We start from the raw sequence: 19,471 nt of genomic DNA, 5'->3' as shown, positions 1-19,471 counted from the left end.
GTAAAACGGAACTTCTTTTGTTTTTCAGTGGGAATGTTCAATCTGCTTTGTTTTACTGTTAGCTGTCGCATTATAGAGTTACTTAGTCCGCAAGCATTGTGGGTACCTTTATCCGCCAAGCTGAGTCTGACCCTAAACTCAAACCTACAGCCTGCAGCTCTTGCTTTTTGAAGTGAAATTCACACATTTTATTTTGCCTTATATAAATTTGTTTCTGCCCCTTTTCCTCTATTAGTGTTAAGAATGTAGCTTATTTAACGTGATAAAATTGTGCAATAGTTTACATAAAATTATTCAGGAGCAATTCAAGACTGAGAGTCTCTCTACAGTCTCTTTTCTGTAGGTCGTTCTGGTTTCTTCACAGCCAGAGCTGTAGGTATGGTATTAGAGTATACATTGTACTTTGCCATTGCGGAGTGCAGTCATTAAGGTTCAGTATCATGGAAACTAGGGAGGCCAGATGGGTGGGAAACTGGCCCTAGAACAAACACCATTGTTCACCTATGTTATTTTTGTTGTTGTTTTTCCCATCTTTCCAAGGCCAAACATGCACTAATCATGCCTGGACTCCCTGCAGAAGGTCCATCAGGGAAACAGTTAATAGGACAGGATCATCTTTAAAATTCAAGTGCTCTGAAAACAACAAACAGAAAATACACAAACATCGAGCCATTTTAGGGTGGAACCTAGTAGAGTGGATATTTCTCAAGATCTTGTTTATAGCATCGTACCTTTCTGTGGGATTTATTCCCACATATATTATTATTTATTTATTACAACAACTCGCAAAACAAGTACCAGATTAGGCTATTTTTGGTGTTTGCTCGCTAAAATGTTGAATGGCTCCCATATTGACTTTGTCTCGCATGTAGTTTAATGTGTGGTCTGAGAAACCTCTGTGACTACGCGTTAGCATTAGCATTAGCACAAGTAGCATTAGCGGATCGGCGAGAAAAATTCCAGTATCAGCAAGAGGCAAAGTAGCATTAGCAGAGGGGAAAAAACGTTCAGCAGGGTCAAGAGGCAAAAAGCGTTAGCGGGCCACGCTACACACAGCCGGCGGTAAAAACGGGCTGTTTCCCAGGCAACCGGCAATTAAAGCTCCCCTCCATCTGAAAGAGTCCACCTCGTTAATCCTTTACCGCCACAAATTATCTAAAGAAGAAGGACAATGAGAGAAAATGACTGGAAAAAAAAAACGCAGGTCTCTTAAAATGGCAGCAGAACTCAGCGACCGGTGGAAAATGACGCATTCGGGTGTACGCCGTCCTTGGAACTGCTTGTTCTCGGCTCGCGTTCCTGCGGAGTGCGACGGAAAAGAGCAGAAATGAAAAGGGCAGCCATTGGCCAGAGGTTAAAGAGCGACCAATGGCGTTTCTGTCTAGACTCTTGACTAGAGCCAGCTGTAGACTATAGAGTCTGCTTTCTGGTTTTGTCTGTGGATTATGATATCATCTGTGCTTCAATAGAGGAGAAAAAAATAAATAATAAAAAAGAAGAACTGGAAAGGTTTTCTCATCTTCTGATGTCTTTTCACAACTGTGGAGGTTGTGATTGGCACTCAAATTAGAAAGATTTAATGTGTGTCGGTTGAAAAAGGAACGACCTCTGACCATTCCTAAGTGTGGCCAATTCATTGCAATTTAATGGAGCACTCTTTCCATGTAAAGTGGCTTTTGAAAGCTCCTTCACAAGTCCTGTGGCAGCATAAACTTTATAGGCACTTAGTAAACACTTTCCATCCTGGTAAAAGCGGCTGACTCCTGAGAAGAGGGAGAACAAATCACCCTCATCGATAGGGTTTTTATGAATGTCGTGGACCTCCAGTGTGTGAGAGGTTGCCTGTAGGTCTGAAGCTAGTTTAGACTTTTCTGGAAATGACTGATTACGATGAGTTTCAGTGGACTTGCTACCTGACTAAAACTGGTTTCGATCCAGTGTCAAGCAAAACAAACCTGATTCCTTGTCTAAAATCTGTGTTTTGAATTGCTTACATAACTGGACGGTGTAAAATCTGCAAATCTGTGTTTGGGCCTGAGGCCTAGTGAATTGGCTGCACCTCCTAAACGCCTCTAAAAGACCAACCGCACATTTTCACTTCACATACCGAACTGAAACTGAAATATTTACAGGGGTGCAAAGCTACTGCACTTCATCTCCTCCTCCAGGGGGTTCTACCACTCAACCGCGCTTGAAACGGCCCCAGTTCTTGTGGGCGATTTCCAAAATGGCTGGGCAGTCAGTCCGATCAATACGCTAAAGACCGGCCAAGTAGAGCCAAGCGATGACGGACTCTGGCCTTTCTCTGGCTTGCCTGACTCACGTCGCCCAAACATCCGCTTTGACCTTTTAGCAAGGGTTGTTATAATAGGGGCGCGGCCCGTTTGGGGCTGCTCTGACTCCCGCCTCCAGAACCGGCTTTTACCTGATCGTCCTGCTCCACAACCTTTACCAGAGCTGGTCCGAATGGAAGGGAGGCATATTTCTCACTGGGGAACACCTGCAGCCTGTTAGGACCTGGTGCATTCTGGGTAGGGGCATTCTCGGCTTATTGCATCCTAAATGAAATCACTCATGGCTGCTTGGGGAGCTGGTGGGGGGGGGAGAGAGAGAGAATTTGGGGTTTTCTTGTGAAGGCTGGAACGGGAGCAAAATACGGAAAATGATGCTGGACGGAAATGATCGAGCGTAGGCCAAAGATACTGTGCACACTTGGAAAAATGGGCACCAACTGTCATTTATTTTTTTTAATTGTCACCAGGGCCCTGCTGAGTAGCCCTGGTGTGGGGATGCGTGCCACGATCCAATATGGAAACCGGACTGTACCGGTGTCTGGCAGGCCCGTATGGTTCTGAACGGTGCCAGTAGTGTTGCCAAATTAGAGAGGGATTCAGTTGGCCAGGATTGATGTCATCGCTCACCAGCGACCCCTGCTAGTCAGTCTGCGGCCCACGGTGTGCTTGTGTACCTCAGTGGGGAAAGAAGCAGCTTGGGCTCTGACTCCTTCTCCTTTCAGAAGACAGGGCTCTATGCTAGCACTTTTTCCAAGGTGCACATGCGCTGCTAAGTTGAAAAATGTTGGAGCACATTTAATGCATCCCAATTTTGCTGATGTGCTCTTAAAACTATTTTTCCAGTCAGGACATCATTTTTCTCAAGCAAATGCTCCAAAAATCTGAGTACCATAGAACCCTGGAAGAGAGCAGTTTGCAGCATTGATTGGATGTGTGGTCGGTGAATATGTCTGAGAATTTCAAATTGGGCGAAAAAGGGGAAAAGCATTTAACCCTGGACTTATGTATGACTAAGGGGTCGGAGGTTCCAACTGGAATTTGCATTGGCTATTGACCATGAAAGCCGTGCAAAAATGATGATGCTATAAAAATATAAGCAGCAGCAGTCACCCTGGATAAGAGTGCCTGCTATGCAAACACGATGTGTAACAGCCAAAGCCGAAGCCTCTCCACAAATCGATAGTTTGATTTTTTTATTTTTTTAAAAGAAAAAAAAAAAGACGTGGCAGAGAAGGGAGAAGCGATGCCCTGCTCCCCGGTTTGTAACATTACAGGCAAATCCGAGAGCCGCTTGCTAATCAGAAACTGCAAACCCAGCACAAACAGGCAAGGATTTCGGGGGGGGGGGGGGGAGAATCGATAGCCCTGTAGCAAGCAAAAGCAATGCTTGTACAGGGCCTGTCATTTCTGATCAGCTGCTCTGTCAGGCCTGGGTGGTTTCCAGCAGCAGAGAGTGCAATAACTCTTCAGTTCCTCTTTGCTTTTTTTGTTTGGTTTGTTTAAGAAAGGGAACGATCGGGCTGTGTGATCTGCGGCAAGGAGCTCGCTCCAGTTGGACGGTTTCCCATGAATTCCCTCCTACCCAGAATGCACCAGGTACCCACAGGCCTGCTGGTGTTCACCAGGATGAGATATTCCTCTGGTCCAATTAGTGTTAGATCTCTTGCTGTCCTGTGTGATATAGGCGTGGCCTGGCTTGCAGGTACAGTGCGCTAGAGGGTTACACTGTCATCAGGGTGGAGGTGGCACGGGAGTAACCCATGAGGGGAAATCACTGATTCCAAATTAGGGAAAAAAAAAAAAAAAGAAGAATGACTTACAATTGCTAAGACATAGTGGGTCAATTGCAACGTGCTTAGCTGGAGTTTAAACCGCCAGACCACAGAACTGAATTACAACTGGAGCAGCTATCTGTGGAATATGATTAGCTGTTCCAGTTGTAATGCAGTTCTGCGGGTTTGTGAGGTTTGTACTCCGGAGGTTTGAACTCCAGCTAAGCACCCTGCAATTGACCCATCGAGTCGAGCTGAAAAGGCTATCCAGAGGAAGTTAGAAGGAAGGCGGGTTTATACGAGCTGTCTGTGAGCGGTTTCGTTGTTTGACGTTGGGGGTGGGCCGCGGTTGTTGATTGGATGTGCTTCCCATCTCTATGGTGCGCTGGTAAGGAATATCTATCACATTGTCTTTTTTTTTTTTTTTGCTTTGCGCTCACGGACCGAGTCTCGGTCTGTGGCTGCTTTATTACACATTTCATTTAAATGGATCGCAGTGAAGATGGCACTTTTTTTCCCAGGGGGGAGTACCATAGATGTGAAATAAAGTATGAAAGCTAAAGAGACTGTCTGCATCCCCCCCCCCCTGTCTAAAGGCAGAGAATGGGGGGGGGGGAAGCAATTCCCACACGTCTGCAGGGTGTTTTTATTTGCCGCCATCTTTCACGGGGACAATATCTTTCGTGTTGTTCTTGTGCGGGGGGTGGGGCCGAGGTGGGGGTGCTTTTTTGTAGACGGGTCACTTGAGAAGCTAAGAGTGAGGCGGTGCGACTCTTTCAATGGCGCAGTTTCCTTATTCCTGGCCTTTCCACAGCACAGTGATATGGTGTCTGCACACGCACCATCGAACCTTCTGCACGTTGGCCTTACAGATCAAGGCTGCAAACCAAGATCAAAGATGTAAAATTCAACAAATCTAAATTTATGCATACATGAATGATAGAACGATCAAATATACAGTACAGTTAACTTATCTCAGTAATAAATTTCAAAGATTTTACATATAATATATAATATGAACTTGAAGCTTGAAACTGCTCACTTCTTAACATAAGTAGTATTCAAACTCAAAACAATCTGTATATGGACTGTATAGCACAGTATACATTCTTCTTCTATTTCTTCTTATGGTTATTGCCATTAGTCATTGTCATTACCATCCTAATAATTCAAATATTATTAAATATTAACTATAGGCAGGTTTCAAAACTATATTAGTTGCAGGTGGAGTTGAAATAGTTTAATGGCAAACTTTAGTCCCATGTGACAGTTTGTTGATACTATTTTACCCATGTTGGAAAGGTAAAGGCACAGCCTCAGGACCAACGAGAAAAAAATGTTGTTCGGGCATTTTGGCAATTTTGAAAATACACCAATCTTCTAAAATCAGTGGCATTTGTTACAGTGGGCTATTTTAGACCACAGGAAACTTGATGGAGTGTTCCAGGGTACACTCCTTTTCGAAATGGCACAGCACGGATTCATTTCAGACAGAAAGTGCTCATCTAAGTAGGGCAGGGTAATAGGATGCTTTATTTTATATATGTAGTCAAAGCGGACTGTTTATGTGACGTGATTCATTTTGGTAAATTAATGTGAGGATGTGGCGCAGGAGTTATTTTCCCTTCATTTATTGACAGTGTTTGAATTATTATTGACCGGTTGTGTTTGACTTAATAATTTTGAAACTTGCTAAAATAATACAGCGTGTAGCGCATATACTGTACAGGACAGGCGATGTTTTGGTGCGTTTGACCCACAGAATGCATAGACATGAGCAATACTCAAAACCTGCTTCAACGTAGAAGACGTCGGTTGCTCCCACTTGCTGCTTGCTTGCGATACAAGCAGCAGCCTTTTTACCGTTGTACCAGCCTCCCCACACGGCGAAGTTTTTTTTTTTTTTCCGCCAGTGAAAACCGTCCCGGAAACTCAATCGGGGATATTGAATTCACCTGTTTTTGTTTCTCTTTCCATTAGCAACGTGTTTGCCACTTCCTGTGTGCGCCCAAGGTAACTCTACTCAATGGCATTGATCGCAAATAGATTGTAACTCCATCCTCCTTAGCGCAGCTCGGACACACAGACAGGCCCCCGTCGCAAGGACGTCGGGTGCCTCGGATATCCCAGGACGTTACGCTCTGAGTGAGGGGCTGTGGTAATGAACGGCCGGTGCCTAGGCATTACTGGTTGTACGGGTTCCTGATTTCCGCGGACGATTATCGTTAAGGCCACATTCGAAAACACAGTCTTATCCACTGAAATTTTCTAATATAAACAGTCACACTTAGCTGACTTTCCAAGCTTACGATACGGTACGTTTTACAGTCCGGAGATGTAATAATGGTATATATCATTATGGCTTAAAAAATGTTGTAAAAAGCACACATGCTTAAAAACATATCCTGCTTATTCAAAGGAAAATCGTAACCACAATTATTATTAATTCTCTCACTGTTTCTTCTTTTACAATCAATTATTTCTCTTTTTTTCCCTTTCTATAAACAGCGTCAAATAAAAGCGTTTAAGAAGTGTTACCATGAAAAGTTAAGCATGGAAAACCTTTAAAAGGAAAATGACTGGTTTTTCTGCCTGAGCAAATATCTCAAATTATCAACAGTCGGTTGAACCTGACATAAATAACTCAAGAAATCAAATAAATGTCAGCTTTGTTAACAATATATTTTTAAAAATAACGCATCTCTAAAAAGGCAACATTTTCAGGGAAATTATTTTTAAAATGGATAAAATGGCCGTTATTAATTCTCCTTTAATCGGCTGCTGTTTTACATTTACGGAGAGCTGGGTAACTACACAGACAGCGTGGCAGCTCTCGAGATTACTGTGCAACAGGTGGACCGCTTGTTGAAATATAAAGTACTTCCTTTGAAGTCTGGAAAAGGGGCGATTTTGTATGACTCAAAGCAACCTTTTCTTATTTTCATCCGGACCAGAAATGCAGGTTGGGGGGACCTTTCTGGTCCGGGGAGGCCTGATTGTGAGAGGAGGAGAAGTGGTTTCTGCCGTGTCAGGAATTCCGCGGTTGAGGAAGCGAGCGAGGGGGAAAAGCACATTGTGGCACGGAATGAGCAGTAAGAAGAGCGCGCGGCTTTTTGGCGATAACCGGCAAGCGCACTCGGCACTGGGGGGGACTGGATTTCCGCTATTATGGGGCGACCTGTTGCGTTAGCAGATTTAAAAGATTACGGAAGAGTGTATGACCGGCTTTAGGCGCCTCTCCCTTTACAACCCAGTCAAGCAACGTAAATACGTTTTTTTCTCCAGAAATATAAGAGAGATTTGAGTAAAGCCGACAGTGGAAAGATATCTTTATATTACCTTCCATTTGAAAGCGCTGCGGAAGTTTCGCACAGCTGCGGTGGGTGCAGTGATCTTTTTACAGAGGCTCTCTTGTATGCCGGTGTCTTCGGGTTATTACAGCAGACAGGCTTCCGAGAGAAGGGATTAGAGATATTACGGCAGGGACAGACGGGTCTGCTTCAGGAAGAGAATTGATTTGCCGCAGTACAACTTTTCACATCCATTACAATCTATCCGAAGCTTCGGTCTGAGAATATTTATGTTAAACATATGCTCTGTTCCGTTTCCTCTAAATTAGGCTCGGCGTGCTTCTCGTCTTTGGACAGCCTGTACAAGATATTGCACGTCTCCAACCTTCTATCATAATTCCATTTCACTAGGAATTTGGGTGAGACGAGTTTTAGAAAATTAACTACAGGGCTCCATGGATACAAAACATCGTCAGACATACACTGAGGCGAAACATAGGCCTACGGTACATCTTCCTCTCCATGGTTTCCTGGCAGTAGTAATTCCGAAACCTTTTTTAATATCCGGTGTTTTATTGTCATTTGGGCTTAAGCAAAAAACAAACAAAAAAAAAATGCTGTTGCTGCCTTTTTCAATTCAAACCACCTCAATCTTTATCGATTGGCATCCCCTCACAGACGCTTGTTACAGTCTACTTGTTGCCTACAGTTAACGGCCTTTTTTTCTTGCTTTTTTTTTTTGCCTTGGTAGGCCTATATAATTGAAAATGATCACATTGGTCCATTTAACACGCTTTGTTAGGACAACATCAGCAGTTTGGGGACTGCAGAGCGCTGCGGACAACAGTTTCACGTGAGCTTATATCACTCCAATGCCGGTCCTACACAAATGCAAAGCTTGACTGTAATGAATATTGGACGTTTTACTCGGCATTTTGATTTTTTAAAAATAATAATAAATTCCCTACACTGCACTCTCACTGGAGAGTTCATCAAATCCCGGGATTGCTGTTGCCGTGTTGAAATAGCTTTTGTATGACAGGGTGATGACCCTTTCAATTTGGCTTTCTGTTCCGGGTAAACTGAACAGTTAAACCTTTCCCGAAAGGGCAGGGAGGCAGCATGGTAATGGCATCGTCATGGTTACGGGCTCCGCGGCGATCGAAGCTGGGGTTCTCTCCGTCGGTCTGCCTCGGCGAATGTCTGACTATTTCAAGCGGGGGCTGTTTGATTAAATGCCACGCTCCCTTGGGGCTCTTTATTTAAATAGTGTATTCCGAACATATTAGTGGCGCTTTAAAGGGTTAATCACACCGATATTTCTGCAGCCTGTGTCCCCTTATACGCGCGTGGATCCCTCCATGTTCCCGCCCAACAGCCTCACGTGCGCAGCTTCTCATCCGCTCCGGTAATTACCTCTGCGCACCCTCCTTAAACTTAGAGCCTCCTATGGACCGCCTGCAGCAGTCGAGCGATATTGCGGCTATTACTTTGGAATAAATGGGATTAAACCATCTGCTCGTCTCAGGAATCCCCTCACCACCCAAAAGAAAAAGAGGGGGGGGGGGGGAAACTCATTTACTAGGAGAGAGCCCATCCAAGGCTTGTTAGGGACCAGATGAGATTTTACGAGACTGATATTATCCTCGTGAATCAAGAAGATTGTTGGGGTGCGGGAGGAGGGGGCATTTTCTATATGATGCGTGTTCATCTGGGCTGTAAATGCCAGCTTTGCTCTCCCTGGTGTTAGCGTGGTGTTAATAAGGCTTCCGTGCAGACCGCCTAGCAGACGGTACATGGATCAACCGCTTTATTTGTCGTTGGAATTGATTCTTGTAAATGAGCGCGGCCTCCTGGCCACGGGCTGTGAGATACGGCCGCGGTGTTTGTGCGTTGTGCGGACGGCTCCTCCATCAGCTGTTCATGGCGAGGACGGCAGGGCTCTGGTTTAGGCACGTGATGCTCTGAGGAAATGGTGTGTGTGTGTGTACATGCACTGGCCTAACACGTTCCAGGCCTTATTCCTAAAGCCTATGTTGGTTAAGAAATTGAAGGGACACCCCAGACATCTGCAGTCAATGTGACCTGGTCAATTTGACACCCCTAAGTTATGCAGTCAGTTTGGTTTGGTACACCCAAGAAACCCCTTGCATTTAATTTTTAAAATATATTTTTTTATTTTCAGTCTTCAGATTCAGAGTGTATTCAGAAAGTGGTGGTGATAATCTTTTGGAGAGCAGAACTAGGTTCCCATGAACCCTTTAGATAACAAACGTGTGATTAGAATGTTCTTAACCGAACATTCCAATGCTGATGTAACAGTCACCAGTGATGATTGAAAGATGGAGTTCTAGAACACTGAATTTTGAGAAAAAAAAACATTCCATCTGACCATCCCCTCCCCCTGTTTCTCTCTCCTCTCCTCCTCCAGGGAAGGAGGAGTCGGTGGCCACCTTCAAGGGCAACGAGTTCTTCTGCTACGACCTGTCACTGACGCCCATCCAGAGCAGCACGGACGAGATCACGCTGTCCTTCCGCACCCTGCAGCGCAACGGCCTGATGCTGCACACGGGCAAGTCGGCCGACTACGTCAACCTGTCGCTCAAGAGCGGCGCCGTCTGGCTGGTCATCAACCTGGGCTCGGGGGCCTTCGAGGCGCTGGTGGAGCCCGTCAACGGCAAGTTCAACGACAACGCCTGGCACGACGTGCGCGTCACCCGCAACCTGCGCCAGGTAACGCCCCCCCGCCGCCCGCCCCGGGACGGCACGCGGGCCTCTCCCTCTCCCTCTCCCTCTCTCTCTCTCTGCCTCTCTCTCTCTCTCTCTCTCTCTCGTTCTGTCTGGATTCTTCCCCGTTCTTCTCTGCAGGTTGTGCCTCGTTAAGGATCTTCAGTTGAGCATCTTTACCTGATCTTACCTCTTTATTCTCCAGGTGCTGGTGCTGGGTTCTACTTTGAGGGCTGTGTGTGTGTGGGCATCCAAATTGAGCTCCGAGCAACGGATCTACTCTGGGTCTGACTGACGTCTTAAACTGGGCTAAGGGCTAATGCTAAAGCTTTAGCTGACAGAACCAGGAAATGCTGGTACGGGCCGGCTAGACTCCGGTGCGTCAAACAGCAGCTAGCGGCACCCGCGGCGAAGCTAATTGTAATGGGATTTAATGGCTTTGCCGTGGCCAGCGATACCTAGCGTAATTGGCCACCGCTGAAAAGCCTGATGTGAATTTGCTACGGAAAAAAAAAACTAAAACTCCTCCTTCCTTTGGCCTGCGTTTAAAGCATTTTTCTCCATTTGCCAAAAATGACACATTTCCATTTGGAGGACAATTGGACCCCCTATAATGCACCGTGGACTAAATGAATTGCATTATGTATCAAGCAGAATGACGCAGTTGACTAATGTGAAGTAGCGGACTGAAGAATCGGCCGTTTAATGGTCTTGAGATTACGCCTTCCCCTCCTCCGTGTAGCAATTATCCTCTCTGTGTAATGGACCAATCAGCTTCTGCTGATGCTGCACAGTCCAGCCCGGTGACATCCAGCGTAGATGCTGCTGCTGTGAGCTCAGCTTTGGCCAATGGTTGGGTGCTCAGCCATAAGTATTCAATTAATACTCAGTATTCACTTAACTTACTCAAGCATGACGTTTTTTCCCCATGATTCAAGTTGCTGTTCGCTGAAGTTAACGGAAAATGTACCGATTTGGGGGGGAGGGGGTCGCAACACATTCTTAAATCTGTTATTCAACCAAGGATAAGCCTTAGTGGTTGGATTGAATTCCCCCCCCCCCCCCCACAGTGGAATAAGGTGATGTACTGTATAGCATGTAATAAGATATTAGCAGAGTGCCCACAGTCACATGCTTTTAAGATGGGTGTAATGCAATATGTAGGCAACATTCTAAAGGCTGTATAGGTGGCAATAATCCAGTCTTATAAGCATATGTGGGTGTGTGTGTGTGTGTTTGTGTGCGTATGCACATGCATACATACAAAATTTGTTCAATATAATATCACATTATATCACATACAAAATATCACATACCATACATTTATATGTGAAATATGCATATGTGTGTACATAACCTATGTCCTTCATTTATTTCTTGTTTGGTCCTTTTTTTGGGAAAGTTGTTTTCAGTGTTGGGTCTGAATTCAGAAGGCACAGAAGGGATAGCTGCACCGTAGCCGCCAGTGATTGGGCGAGGTCTTTGAGAGAGGAAAGTAATGAAAACACAGTGTAAGTGGAAAGCATAACGGAATGAAATGGCTTCAGGTCAACGCAGCGCTGCTGTAGCGTCGGGCTCTGGGATGGTCAGTAATTCAGTCACACTCCTCTGTGGCTTCAGCTCGTTTCTGTGGGAGAAAACAGCCCGACGGAAAGACTACCCTCAACGGATATAGTATCCTAATATAACCAGCGCCAAAGTCCCTTTTCCAAAAGGCCTCTCCCTGGACGCGCATATATCTGTGTGGAGGGGAAACCCCGCAGGCTGTATTTTTACAAGTTGCGGCCCCCTGTTTGATAAATTGCTCCTTTTTTTTTTGTTGCCTTGAGGCAAGCGGCTTTCAGCTCCAAACCTCAAAATCGGCGTTTCAGTCGGGTTCAGAGGAGAATCCCCTCGGCCCGGCCGCGCCCGGAACGAGCTCCCCCGATTGGGTGTTTCTCCGAGCTCAGCTAAGAGAGCGAGGCGCGTCCGGCGCCCGTTTCCCCGAGACGCGCGGCGCGACTTCGCTCAGCGGCGAGCGATGGTCACCGTCGGGCGCTGGCGGAGGACGCCAAGAGAAGGGGGGAGGGGGTTTATGTATTGCGGGAATGGAGAGCCCCCCTCCCGCCCCCCAACCCTGGGACCTGAAAGACCCTTTGAACACGGCTCTCTAGGTCACCTCCCTTGATTTCGCGGCTTTATTCTCTGCCCCCGACCTGCGCGTAGGTCCAGCCGCCGGCCAGATCCCCTCTTGAATACCAAAAAAGAAAAAAGAAAAAACCCTTCAGCTCAGAAATCCCGCATGAATTTTTAATACCCTCCTCTCGTTTGGTTTTCTCCCTTGTTGTTTTTTTTTTTTTTTCAGCGACACAAGGTCAAAAGGATACGTGGAACACTGTGTACACTGCCCACCGCTATACGGATGAAAAGAAGGCAAAAATAATAATAATAATAATAATAAGAGTAATAATCGCCTCCCGCTGCTGTCTGAAGCGGTCGGGATCTTTGATTGGTGAAGTCGTTTGCTTAAGTAGTTTTGTACACGCGGAATAATGAGCAGAGAAGAGTGAGCACTTTTTAAAGGCCCTCCAGCACACCCCCACGGGCTTAATGACCCCGTGTGGATGATGCATTCTGGGGGCTTGTGCGTGTCACAGAGGGAGAGAGAGAGAACACCCAACTGCCGCTCCCTCATGCCAGTGCGGAGGATAATTATCGCCTCTCTGTTTTACACTCTGCTGCGCTCTCATTCTCTCCCTCCCTCTCTCTCTCTCTCTCTCACTCTCACTCCCTCCCTCTCTCTCATCCCTGTTTTCACACCCTCTTTCTATCTCCCTCCCCTTCTCCCTTTCTCATCCCTGTTTTCTCACCCTCTTTCTATCTCTCTCCCTCCCTTTCTCCCTCTCTCATCTCTTTTTTCTCACCCTTTTTCTATCTCTCTCCCTCCCATTCTGTCTCACCCTCTTTCTTACTCTCTCTCTCTCGCTACCATTGTGCAATCATTATTTTGATATCTTGCCTACTGTGTGGGGAAAAAATAAAATAAAACAAACAAACAAACTCTGACCTGTCACTTTTCACAAAGGGTAGAACTAAAGTGCATTCATACTTTGTGTATGTCAGTCAAGATTTCTTTCCACAAAAAGCTGTTGCAATTAGCCATCTCACAAGGAATTAAAATGCATTTGATTATTTTTTCACCTCAAATAATTTTTCTCATTTACAGTTAAATATATATTTCGTATGTGACGGCGCTTTCTGTCGTGCGCTTAGACGGATATAGACTGTCATCTGATACCCGAGCTCCTGTTAGTAATGAGCGGTTTAGCAGGTTCACAGCGAGCATATGCAATCACTCACAGGTAGGAAATTAGCAGAGGAGTGCACCGGGCTCCGTTAAGTACAAGAACACTTTGCTTTAATGAGAGCTTTTAGTCTGAATGCATGTGCAGCTCATGTTCTTTTCCTGCAAGTGTGTGCCTGCATATGTGTGTGTGTGTGTGTGTGTCTGTGTGGCAGTTTTGCGCTGAGGGAATTTCAGAGTCACAGTACTGTAGCGACGCTTCTGATCGCCTGCCTTGTAGATCAGACTGCGAGGCGTACGCGGTCGCAGTGGCGATTACCAACAGGCTCTCCCAAATCTGAGAGCGGATCGACAAAGAGTTAAATTACGTCTGTTATGTCCTCTCACATCGTTCTCCAGAAGTCCTCTGAATACGTGAGTGTGTTAGTGGCAAAAAAACATCTACCCTGGAGACAGACGAAATGAGGTGAAATCTGGATTTGTTTTCTATACAGTAAAAAAAAAAAAAAAAAAAAAAAATCCTGTTTCAAAGCCAGTACAGCATGACAGGATGAGAGCTGCACCCAGTGGCGAGTGGAGGTACTGCAGGCAGACGGGTTTGAGAGGAAGGAAGCAGGAAGGAGGAGGCCCGGTCCCTGTGGGCCGCGGCTGACGGACAGGCGGGCGAGGCGCGATCTGACCCCCCCCGTCCCCGGGATTAGCGCGCGGCGGCGGGCCCGCGTCCCTCCGCTTGGCAGATGATGGCGCTATCACCCGCCGACATGAAGGGGCGGGTGCCCCGCCGGGCTGCTCTGGGAGGCTGGGCTGAGGCCTCACTGCTGACAGAAGAGCTGTGCACTGATGGCGGTGCGCCGGCTTATGTCTTCCCCCCGGAATCACTGACAGCGCTTGTGTGGTTCCAGCCGGAAAAGAGCTGTACTTGCACGCAGTCAGCATTGCCTTAGCACACACACACGCACACACACACACACAAACGCACGCACGCACACACACACACACACACACAAACACATGCACGCACGCACACACAAACGCACGTGCACATACACATGCAAGCATGCACACATACACACACACACACTGTCCCTGTCTCACAAATGTGCAGCTGGTCAGATTCCTCCATTTTGGCTCCTGCAGTTTCCACAGAGAAACTGCTCTATGGCCACCTCCCTGAAGATATTATACACATTACAGTGACTGTTTCCTTTATTTTTTAATTTAGCTCACATATTATAGGAAGTTCTTCTTGGAAAATGATCATTTCCACCCACGCCTCTGTTCAAATGTAGGAGGAACTGTTCAGGCAGGCAAAGCGAGCCTCATGATCTCCCTTCCTGCTGCAAAGTTTTCATCACGAAACCTGAAAGCAGATGTATATATGAATATATGAAAAATATGTTTTTGTCCCAAACATTATGGAGCTCATTGTAAATGTATATGCATTTTTTGTGACAGAGATATGATCAAATGAGATCTGCCTGTGTGGGGAATGGATGTAAGAAAATCCCTGATCTCTGCTTCCTGTGCAATTATTTCTGAGTAAATGGGGCGGTTTGATTTGAGGATCGAGCGGGAAGCTTACGCACGCAGTGGTGTGATGAAGGTTTGCTCTTTAATGCGCTGTCTTTGAAGATAAAGCTTTTGTCACACAAAGCCCCTCAGAGACAGAAGTGAATAACTGCTGTACTTATTTCAGCAGTATTTCTCCCTGCTTCCCCTAATTCATTCCTCCTGCAAAGGGGGAAAATTTTTTTTCTGTTTTGCGTGTAAGTGAATAACCCCTTAAATTGAAGATCGATGGGGAAGAAAGACTGTTCTGTGAAGAGAGCAGCGTTACTAGTGAACAAGCGTAATTAAACGTGAACTGGCGTCGATATTATTTTACGTGACTCTCGCTAGTTACATGAGAGTGTACAGTGTTTCATGCTAGGTGGTACATGTACAGTGTACATGTTAGGTGGTGTTGTCGTTATGACGAATCAGCTGTTTTATACTAATGACTTCAGTAAATGTGTCAGTATATTGACAAAAAAAAAGGCATTACAGCATCTACAGAGCCTGTCCCATAATTCAGATTTGCGGTCGTGTGAGAAGAATCCCGTCAGCAGACTTGCAGGAACTGGCCGCACGGTGAGCACGACGCGGAAGATTTCATCACAGGACGCTTCAAAAAAAAAAAAAAAGAAAGAAAGAAAAAAAAAGAAAGAAAATGTATCAGGCCTTTGAAGTGAAGCGGGTGTCAAGCGTGGACGATCGACCGCGCGCGCCGGGGTGTCGGAGGGCCGGCTGTGTGTGTTCTCCTTCCGAAACCGCCTTCGCCCTTTCCTCTGGTCTGGAGCGCAGGCGCTGTGTGTGAAAGTGGCCCCCGCTGGGTAAAGGGCTTTTGACCTTTCGGGGGCCATCGCGGTCGCTTTTAACCCCCGAAACTGCTTAGCGTGCCCGTGCGCGCGCGGTCCGATCGAAAGCAAGGCCCGATCAGCCAATCAGTCGCACCTCCTTTTTTCTCCTCCCGTTCCCCCCGTCCTCTCATGCAATTTGTCTCTTAGCAACAGGGCTTTGTTGCTGCATTCCAGACCGGTTTCGCCAGGGAGATGGCTTTAACCCTTTCAGTTCCGTATTACACCAAAAAAAAAAAAGCACTGCCTGTGTATTTATCATTGCACTTCCAAATCAGTCCACAAGGGAGTTCAGCGTGTTCTGTCGAGTGTGCTCGATCGCTAAGAAGGACAGCACTTGTGGAGCTGTTCCCATCGACCCAAAAGCAGTCAGTTCCAGAGGTAAATCTTTTTTTCATGTGTTCTCTGACCCAGAGCAGCAGACAGGTCATCCGTCGTCCAATAGGATGCTTTATACGGGCTGTCTAAATTGCTCTTTACAAAAAAAAAAACCATCTTATTTCCCAAGGCCAGATAACCCAGGCTGGCCCTCTGCTTCTACGGGCCGGGTTCTGCATGGGTTACACAGGGACCTTTATCTCTCCGAAGCTCCAGCGCTTTCGGTCGCTCCCGGCAGAATCATCCGGAAACTAGCGACCGGAAGCTCTCCAGCAGACGGAGTGTCGCCTCCTGGAAAAGGCCACGGCGAGCGGCCTCTGCGTCTCGATACCGTGAGGATGAGGAGGAGGAAGGGCGGCGGGCGGTCTTCCTCCTCATCCTGACGCGCGGCGGCGGCGGCGGCGGCGGCTCGGCCTTTCGTGGACGAAGACGGCGTGCGGTCCGAGCGCCAGATGGCTCGCGTCTCCGCTTCCTGTCGGGAAGAGCGAGGCGAGATTCTGCCGGGCGGTAGGACGGAGGGGCGGAGCGCCAGGGGCTCTTCGGCCGAGCGAGCAGCCAGACACCTGCCAGCCTCTCCAGGCAGAGAGCAGAGAGGGGGCGGCACCACCGGCACCAGCACTCAGGGAGTTCAGTCTCACTTCTGCACTTCTGGCCCACTCCCTTGAGCTGGACTTTCAGACTAATTGTAGGGCTTGTGTTGTGACTATTGTGTGTTGTGATGCTTTGTGTTAGTGATGCGTTGTGTAGTGAGCGTGTGTGTATGTGTCTGTGTGTGTGTGTGTTTGTGTACGAGGGAGCAGTGTATGTGTGTGTGTGTGTATTTATGTAAGAGAGAGAGGGCAGTGTGTGTTTGTGTAAGAGAGGGAGAGCAGTGTGTGTGTGTGTTTGTGTAGGAGAGAGGGAGCAGTGTGTGTGTTTGTGTAAGAGGGAGCAGTGTGTGTGTGTTTGTGTGTGTGCATGTGTGAAGTGTGAGTAGAAACAGTGTATGTTTAAGCAGTTATGCACACGAGCCGTACGCTCTTTCATTCCAATAATTGCGCTGACATTTATTCTTTCACCTGGAGCTACTTTGTCAAGTGTGATTACTTGCAAGCATGAGATGAGAGGTGAAAAGGTGGAGAGAAAGAGAGAGTGAGAGGTTTAAAATGTCTTTACTGGTACATTTCGGCCCACAGAAACGGGCATTCACGTATCCGTGGATAAAATTTGTCGAAACATGCAATGCCTTCTAAAAGAGGTTGACCGAGGCGGACAGACAGAGGGAGAGAGTGAAAGGGCGAGAGAGAAAGGGGGGAGGGAGACCAGAGAAATGGTAAGAACGGAAGGAGAAGAGGAAGCGTGTACGAAGGAGTATAAGACAAAGAAACAGATGGTGGGTGAGGAGACCAAGTGAAAGCATGACTCAATAAAGGAAAGGATCCTTGCGGCTCTCTTGATGCTAAAAACGTACGAGATTCTCGCGGACATTTTGTGGCTCCATTCCCCCACTCTGAAACGCTCCACATCTGCTTTCCATGATGATGAAAACTTCACAGCGGGAAGGAAGACCAACGACGCTCGCTTTGGCTGCTTTGACTGAACAGTCCCTCCTACGTTTGAACAGAGGGGAGGGGCGGAGATCCCATTTTCCAAGAAGAACCTCCTCCAATTTGTGAGCTAAATTTGAAAATAAAGTATACAGAAATTTTTATAAATGTAATATCTTTAGTAAATAATTAAACTTTTTTGTATTGATTGCTCGTTTAAATACTGAGCTTTGCGATCACTTTGAAGCAGAATTTGTTTTGTTTTTTATATTCTTGGCCCAGCACTCTGTCATTATACTCTGGAATATAAAACATACGCAGGTCAACACAGTTTATTCTTTGTGGTGCCTGAATGTTGACATAATGTGACAGAGAAAGGGATGGGGAGGGGGAGTGCAGGAGAGAGAGAGGGGAGGAGAAGGAGGGAGAGAGAGAAAGAGAGAGAGGGGGTGGGAAAAGGAGGGTGAGAGAGAGAGAATTTTCACAAAGTTCTTTGCATATTGGTTTCCCACATTCATAATGTATGCGGAGAATGCTGTTTGTGTAGCTGTGCATTTACACCATTAAAGAGGTTTTTTTTCCCCTCACGAAACAACAATAGGTCTTTCATCCCAGATGATTCAATTAGTGCGGAGTACAGACTCGCAGTGGGAGGCGATCACAGCTAGCAAAAGGGCTCCAATGTTTTAGTCTGCATCCCAGCTGGCCCTCATATGGGGAAGCATGTGTCTGTGCGCTCCTCATGCACCGCCTCCTGCTTCCATCATTCCTTCATCACTTCCTTCTTCCTCCTTTCATCACTTCCTTCTTTACTTCCTTCATCATTTGCTTCTTTACTTCCTTCATTACCTCCTTCTTTCATCACTTCCTTCATTCCTCCTTTCTTTACTTCTTTCCTTCACCACTTCCTTCTCTACTTTCTTCTTTACTTCCTTCTCTACTTTCTTTCTTCATCATTTGATTCGTTACTTCCTTCTCTACTTCCTTTCTTCATCATTTGCTTCTTTACTTCCTTCTCTACTTTTTCTTTCATCACTTCCTTCTTTACTTCCTTCCTTCAGCACTTGCTTCTTTACTTCCTTCATTACCTCCTTCTTTCATCACTTCCTTCATCCCTCCTTTCTTCACTTCTTTCCTTCATCACTTCCTTCTTTGCTTTTGCTCACTTAAGTGAATTTATTGTCATTGATGTGTAAAAATTGTATATATATATATATATATATATATATATGGGACGACATAGCTCAGGAGGTATTGTCTGGCAGTCGGAGGGTTGCCGGTTCGATCCCTGCCCTGGGCGTGTCAAAGTGTCCCTCCTCAGCAAGACATCTATCCCCTAACTGCTCTGGTAGATGAGAGGCATCAATTGTAAAGCGCTTTGGATAAAAGCGCTACATAAATGCAGTCCGTTTACCATATATATATTATTTTTTTGGCACCATACTGACACCTTGGTTTAGCACGTGCACCGCGTTTGCGTGTGGCTGTGTTAATTAAATGCTTTATCAACTTCACTGTATTTTCTCACCCTCGGAATTAAATAAAGGAACGACAGAAGAAAAACAACTTGTTAACCTTGTGATCAGCGGTGCATTGCCCTTGAAACAAAGATGTGAACCACGCTGCAGTTAAAAAAAAAAAAAAATGAAATGAAGTTATTGTTGATTTCCAGCATTGTGACTTTCAACTGCGGGTGTGAACCGGGGGTTGTATCAGCTGTGTTTCATGTCTTTTTTTTCTTCTTCTTCTTTTCTCTTTAAGGGACAGAGAGCGAGGCGTTAAGACTACTTATTGTCATGTAAATA

General features: G+C 46.3%; 1 protein-coding gene across 1 annotated transcript in view; it reads left to right on the top strand.

The window, feature by feature from the left end:
- The window catches only part of nrxn2b (neurexin 2b), a 655,074-nt gene that overhangs the window by 280,572 nt on the left and 355,031 nt on the right, over window positions 1-19,471 (top strand). The window contains exon 8 of the mRNA XM_064325221.1: window positions 9,788-10,089. Coding sequence (XP_064181291.1) covers window positions 9,788-10,089 — 302 coding nt within the window. The remainder of the gene's footprint in view (window positions 1-9,787; window positions 10,090-19,471) is intronic.

This window comes from Anguilla rostrata, chromosome 3 (genome assembly GCF_018555375.3).
Source record: "Anguilla rostrata isolate EN2019 chromosome 3, ASM1855537v3, whole genome shotgun sequence".
Taxonomy (NCBI): domain Eukaryota; kingdom Metazoa; phylum Chordata; class Actinopteri; order Anguilliformes; family Anguillidae; genus Anguilla; species Anguilla rostrata.
This window is presented reverse-complemented; position numbering and strand designations above follow the sequence as displayed.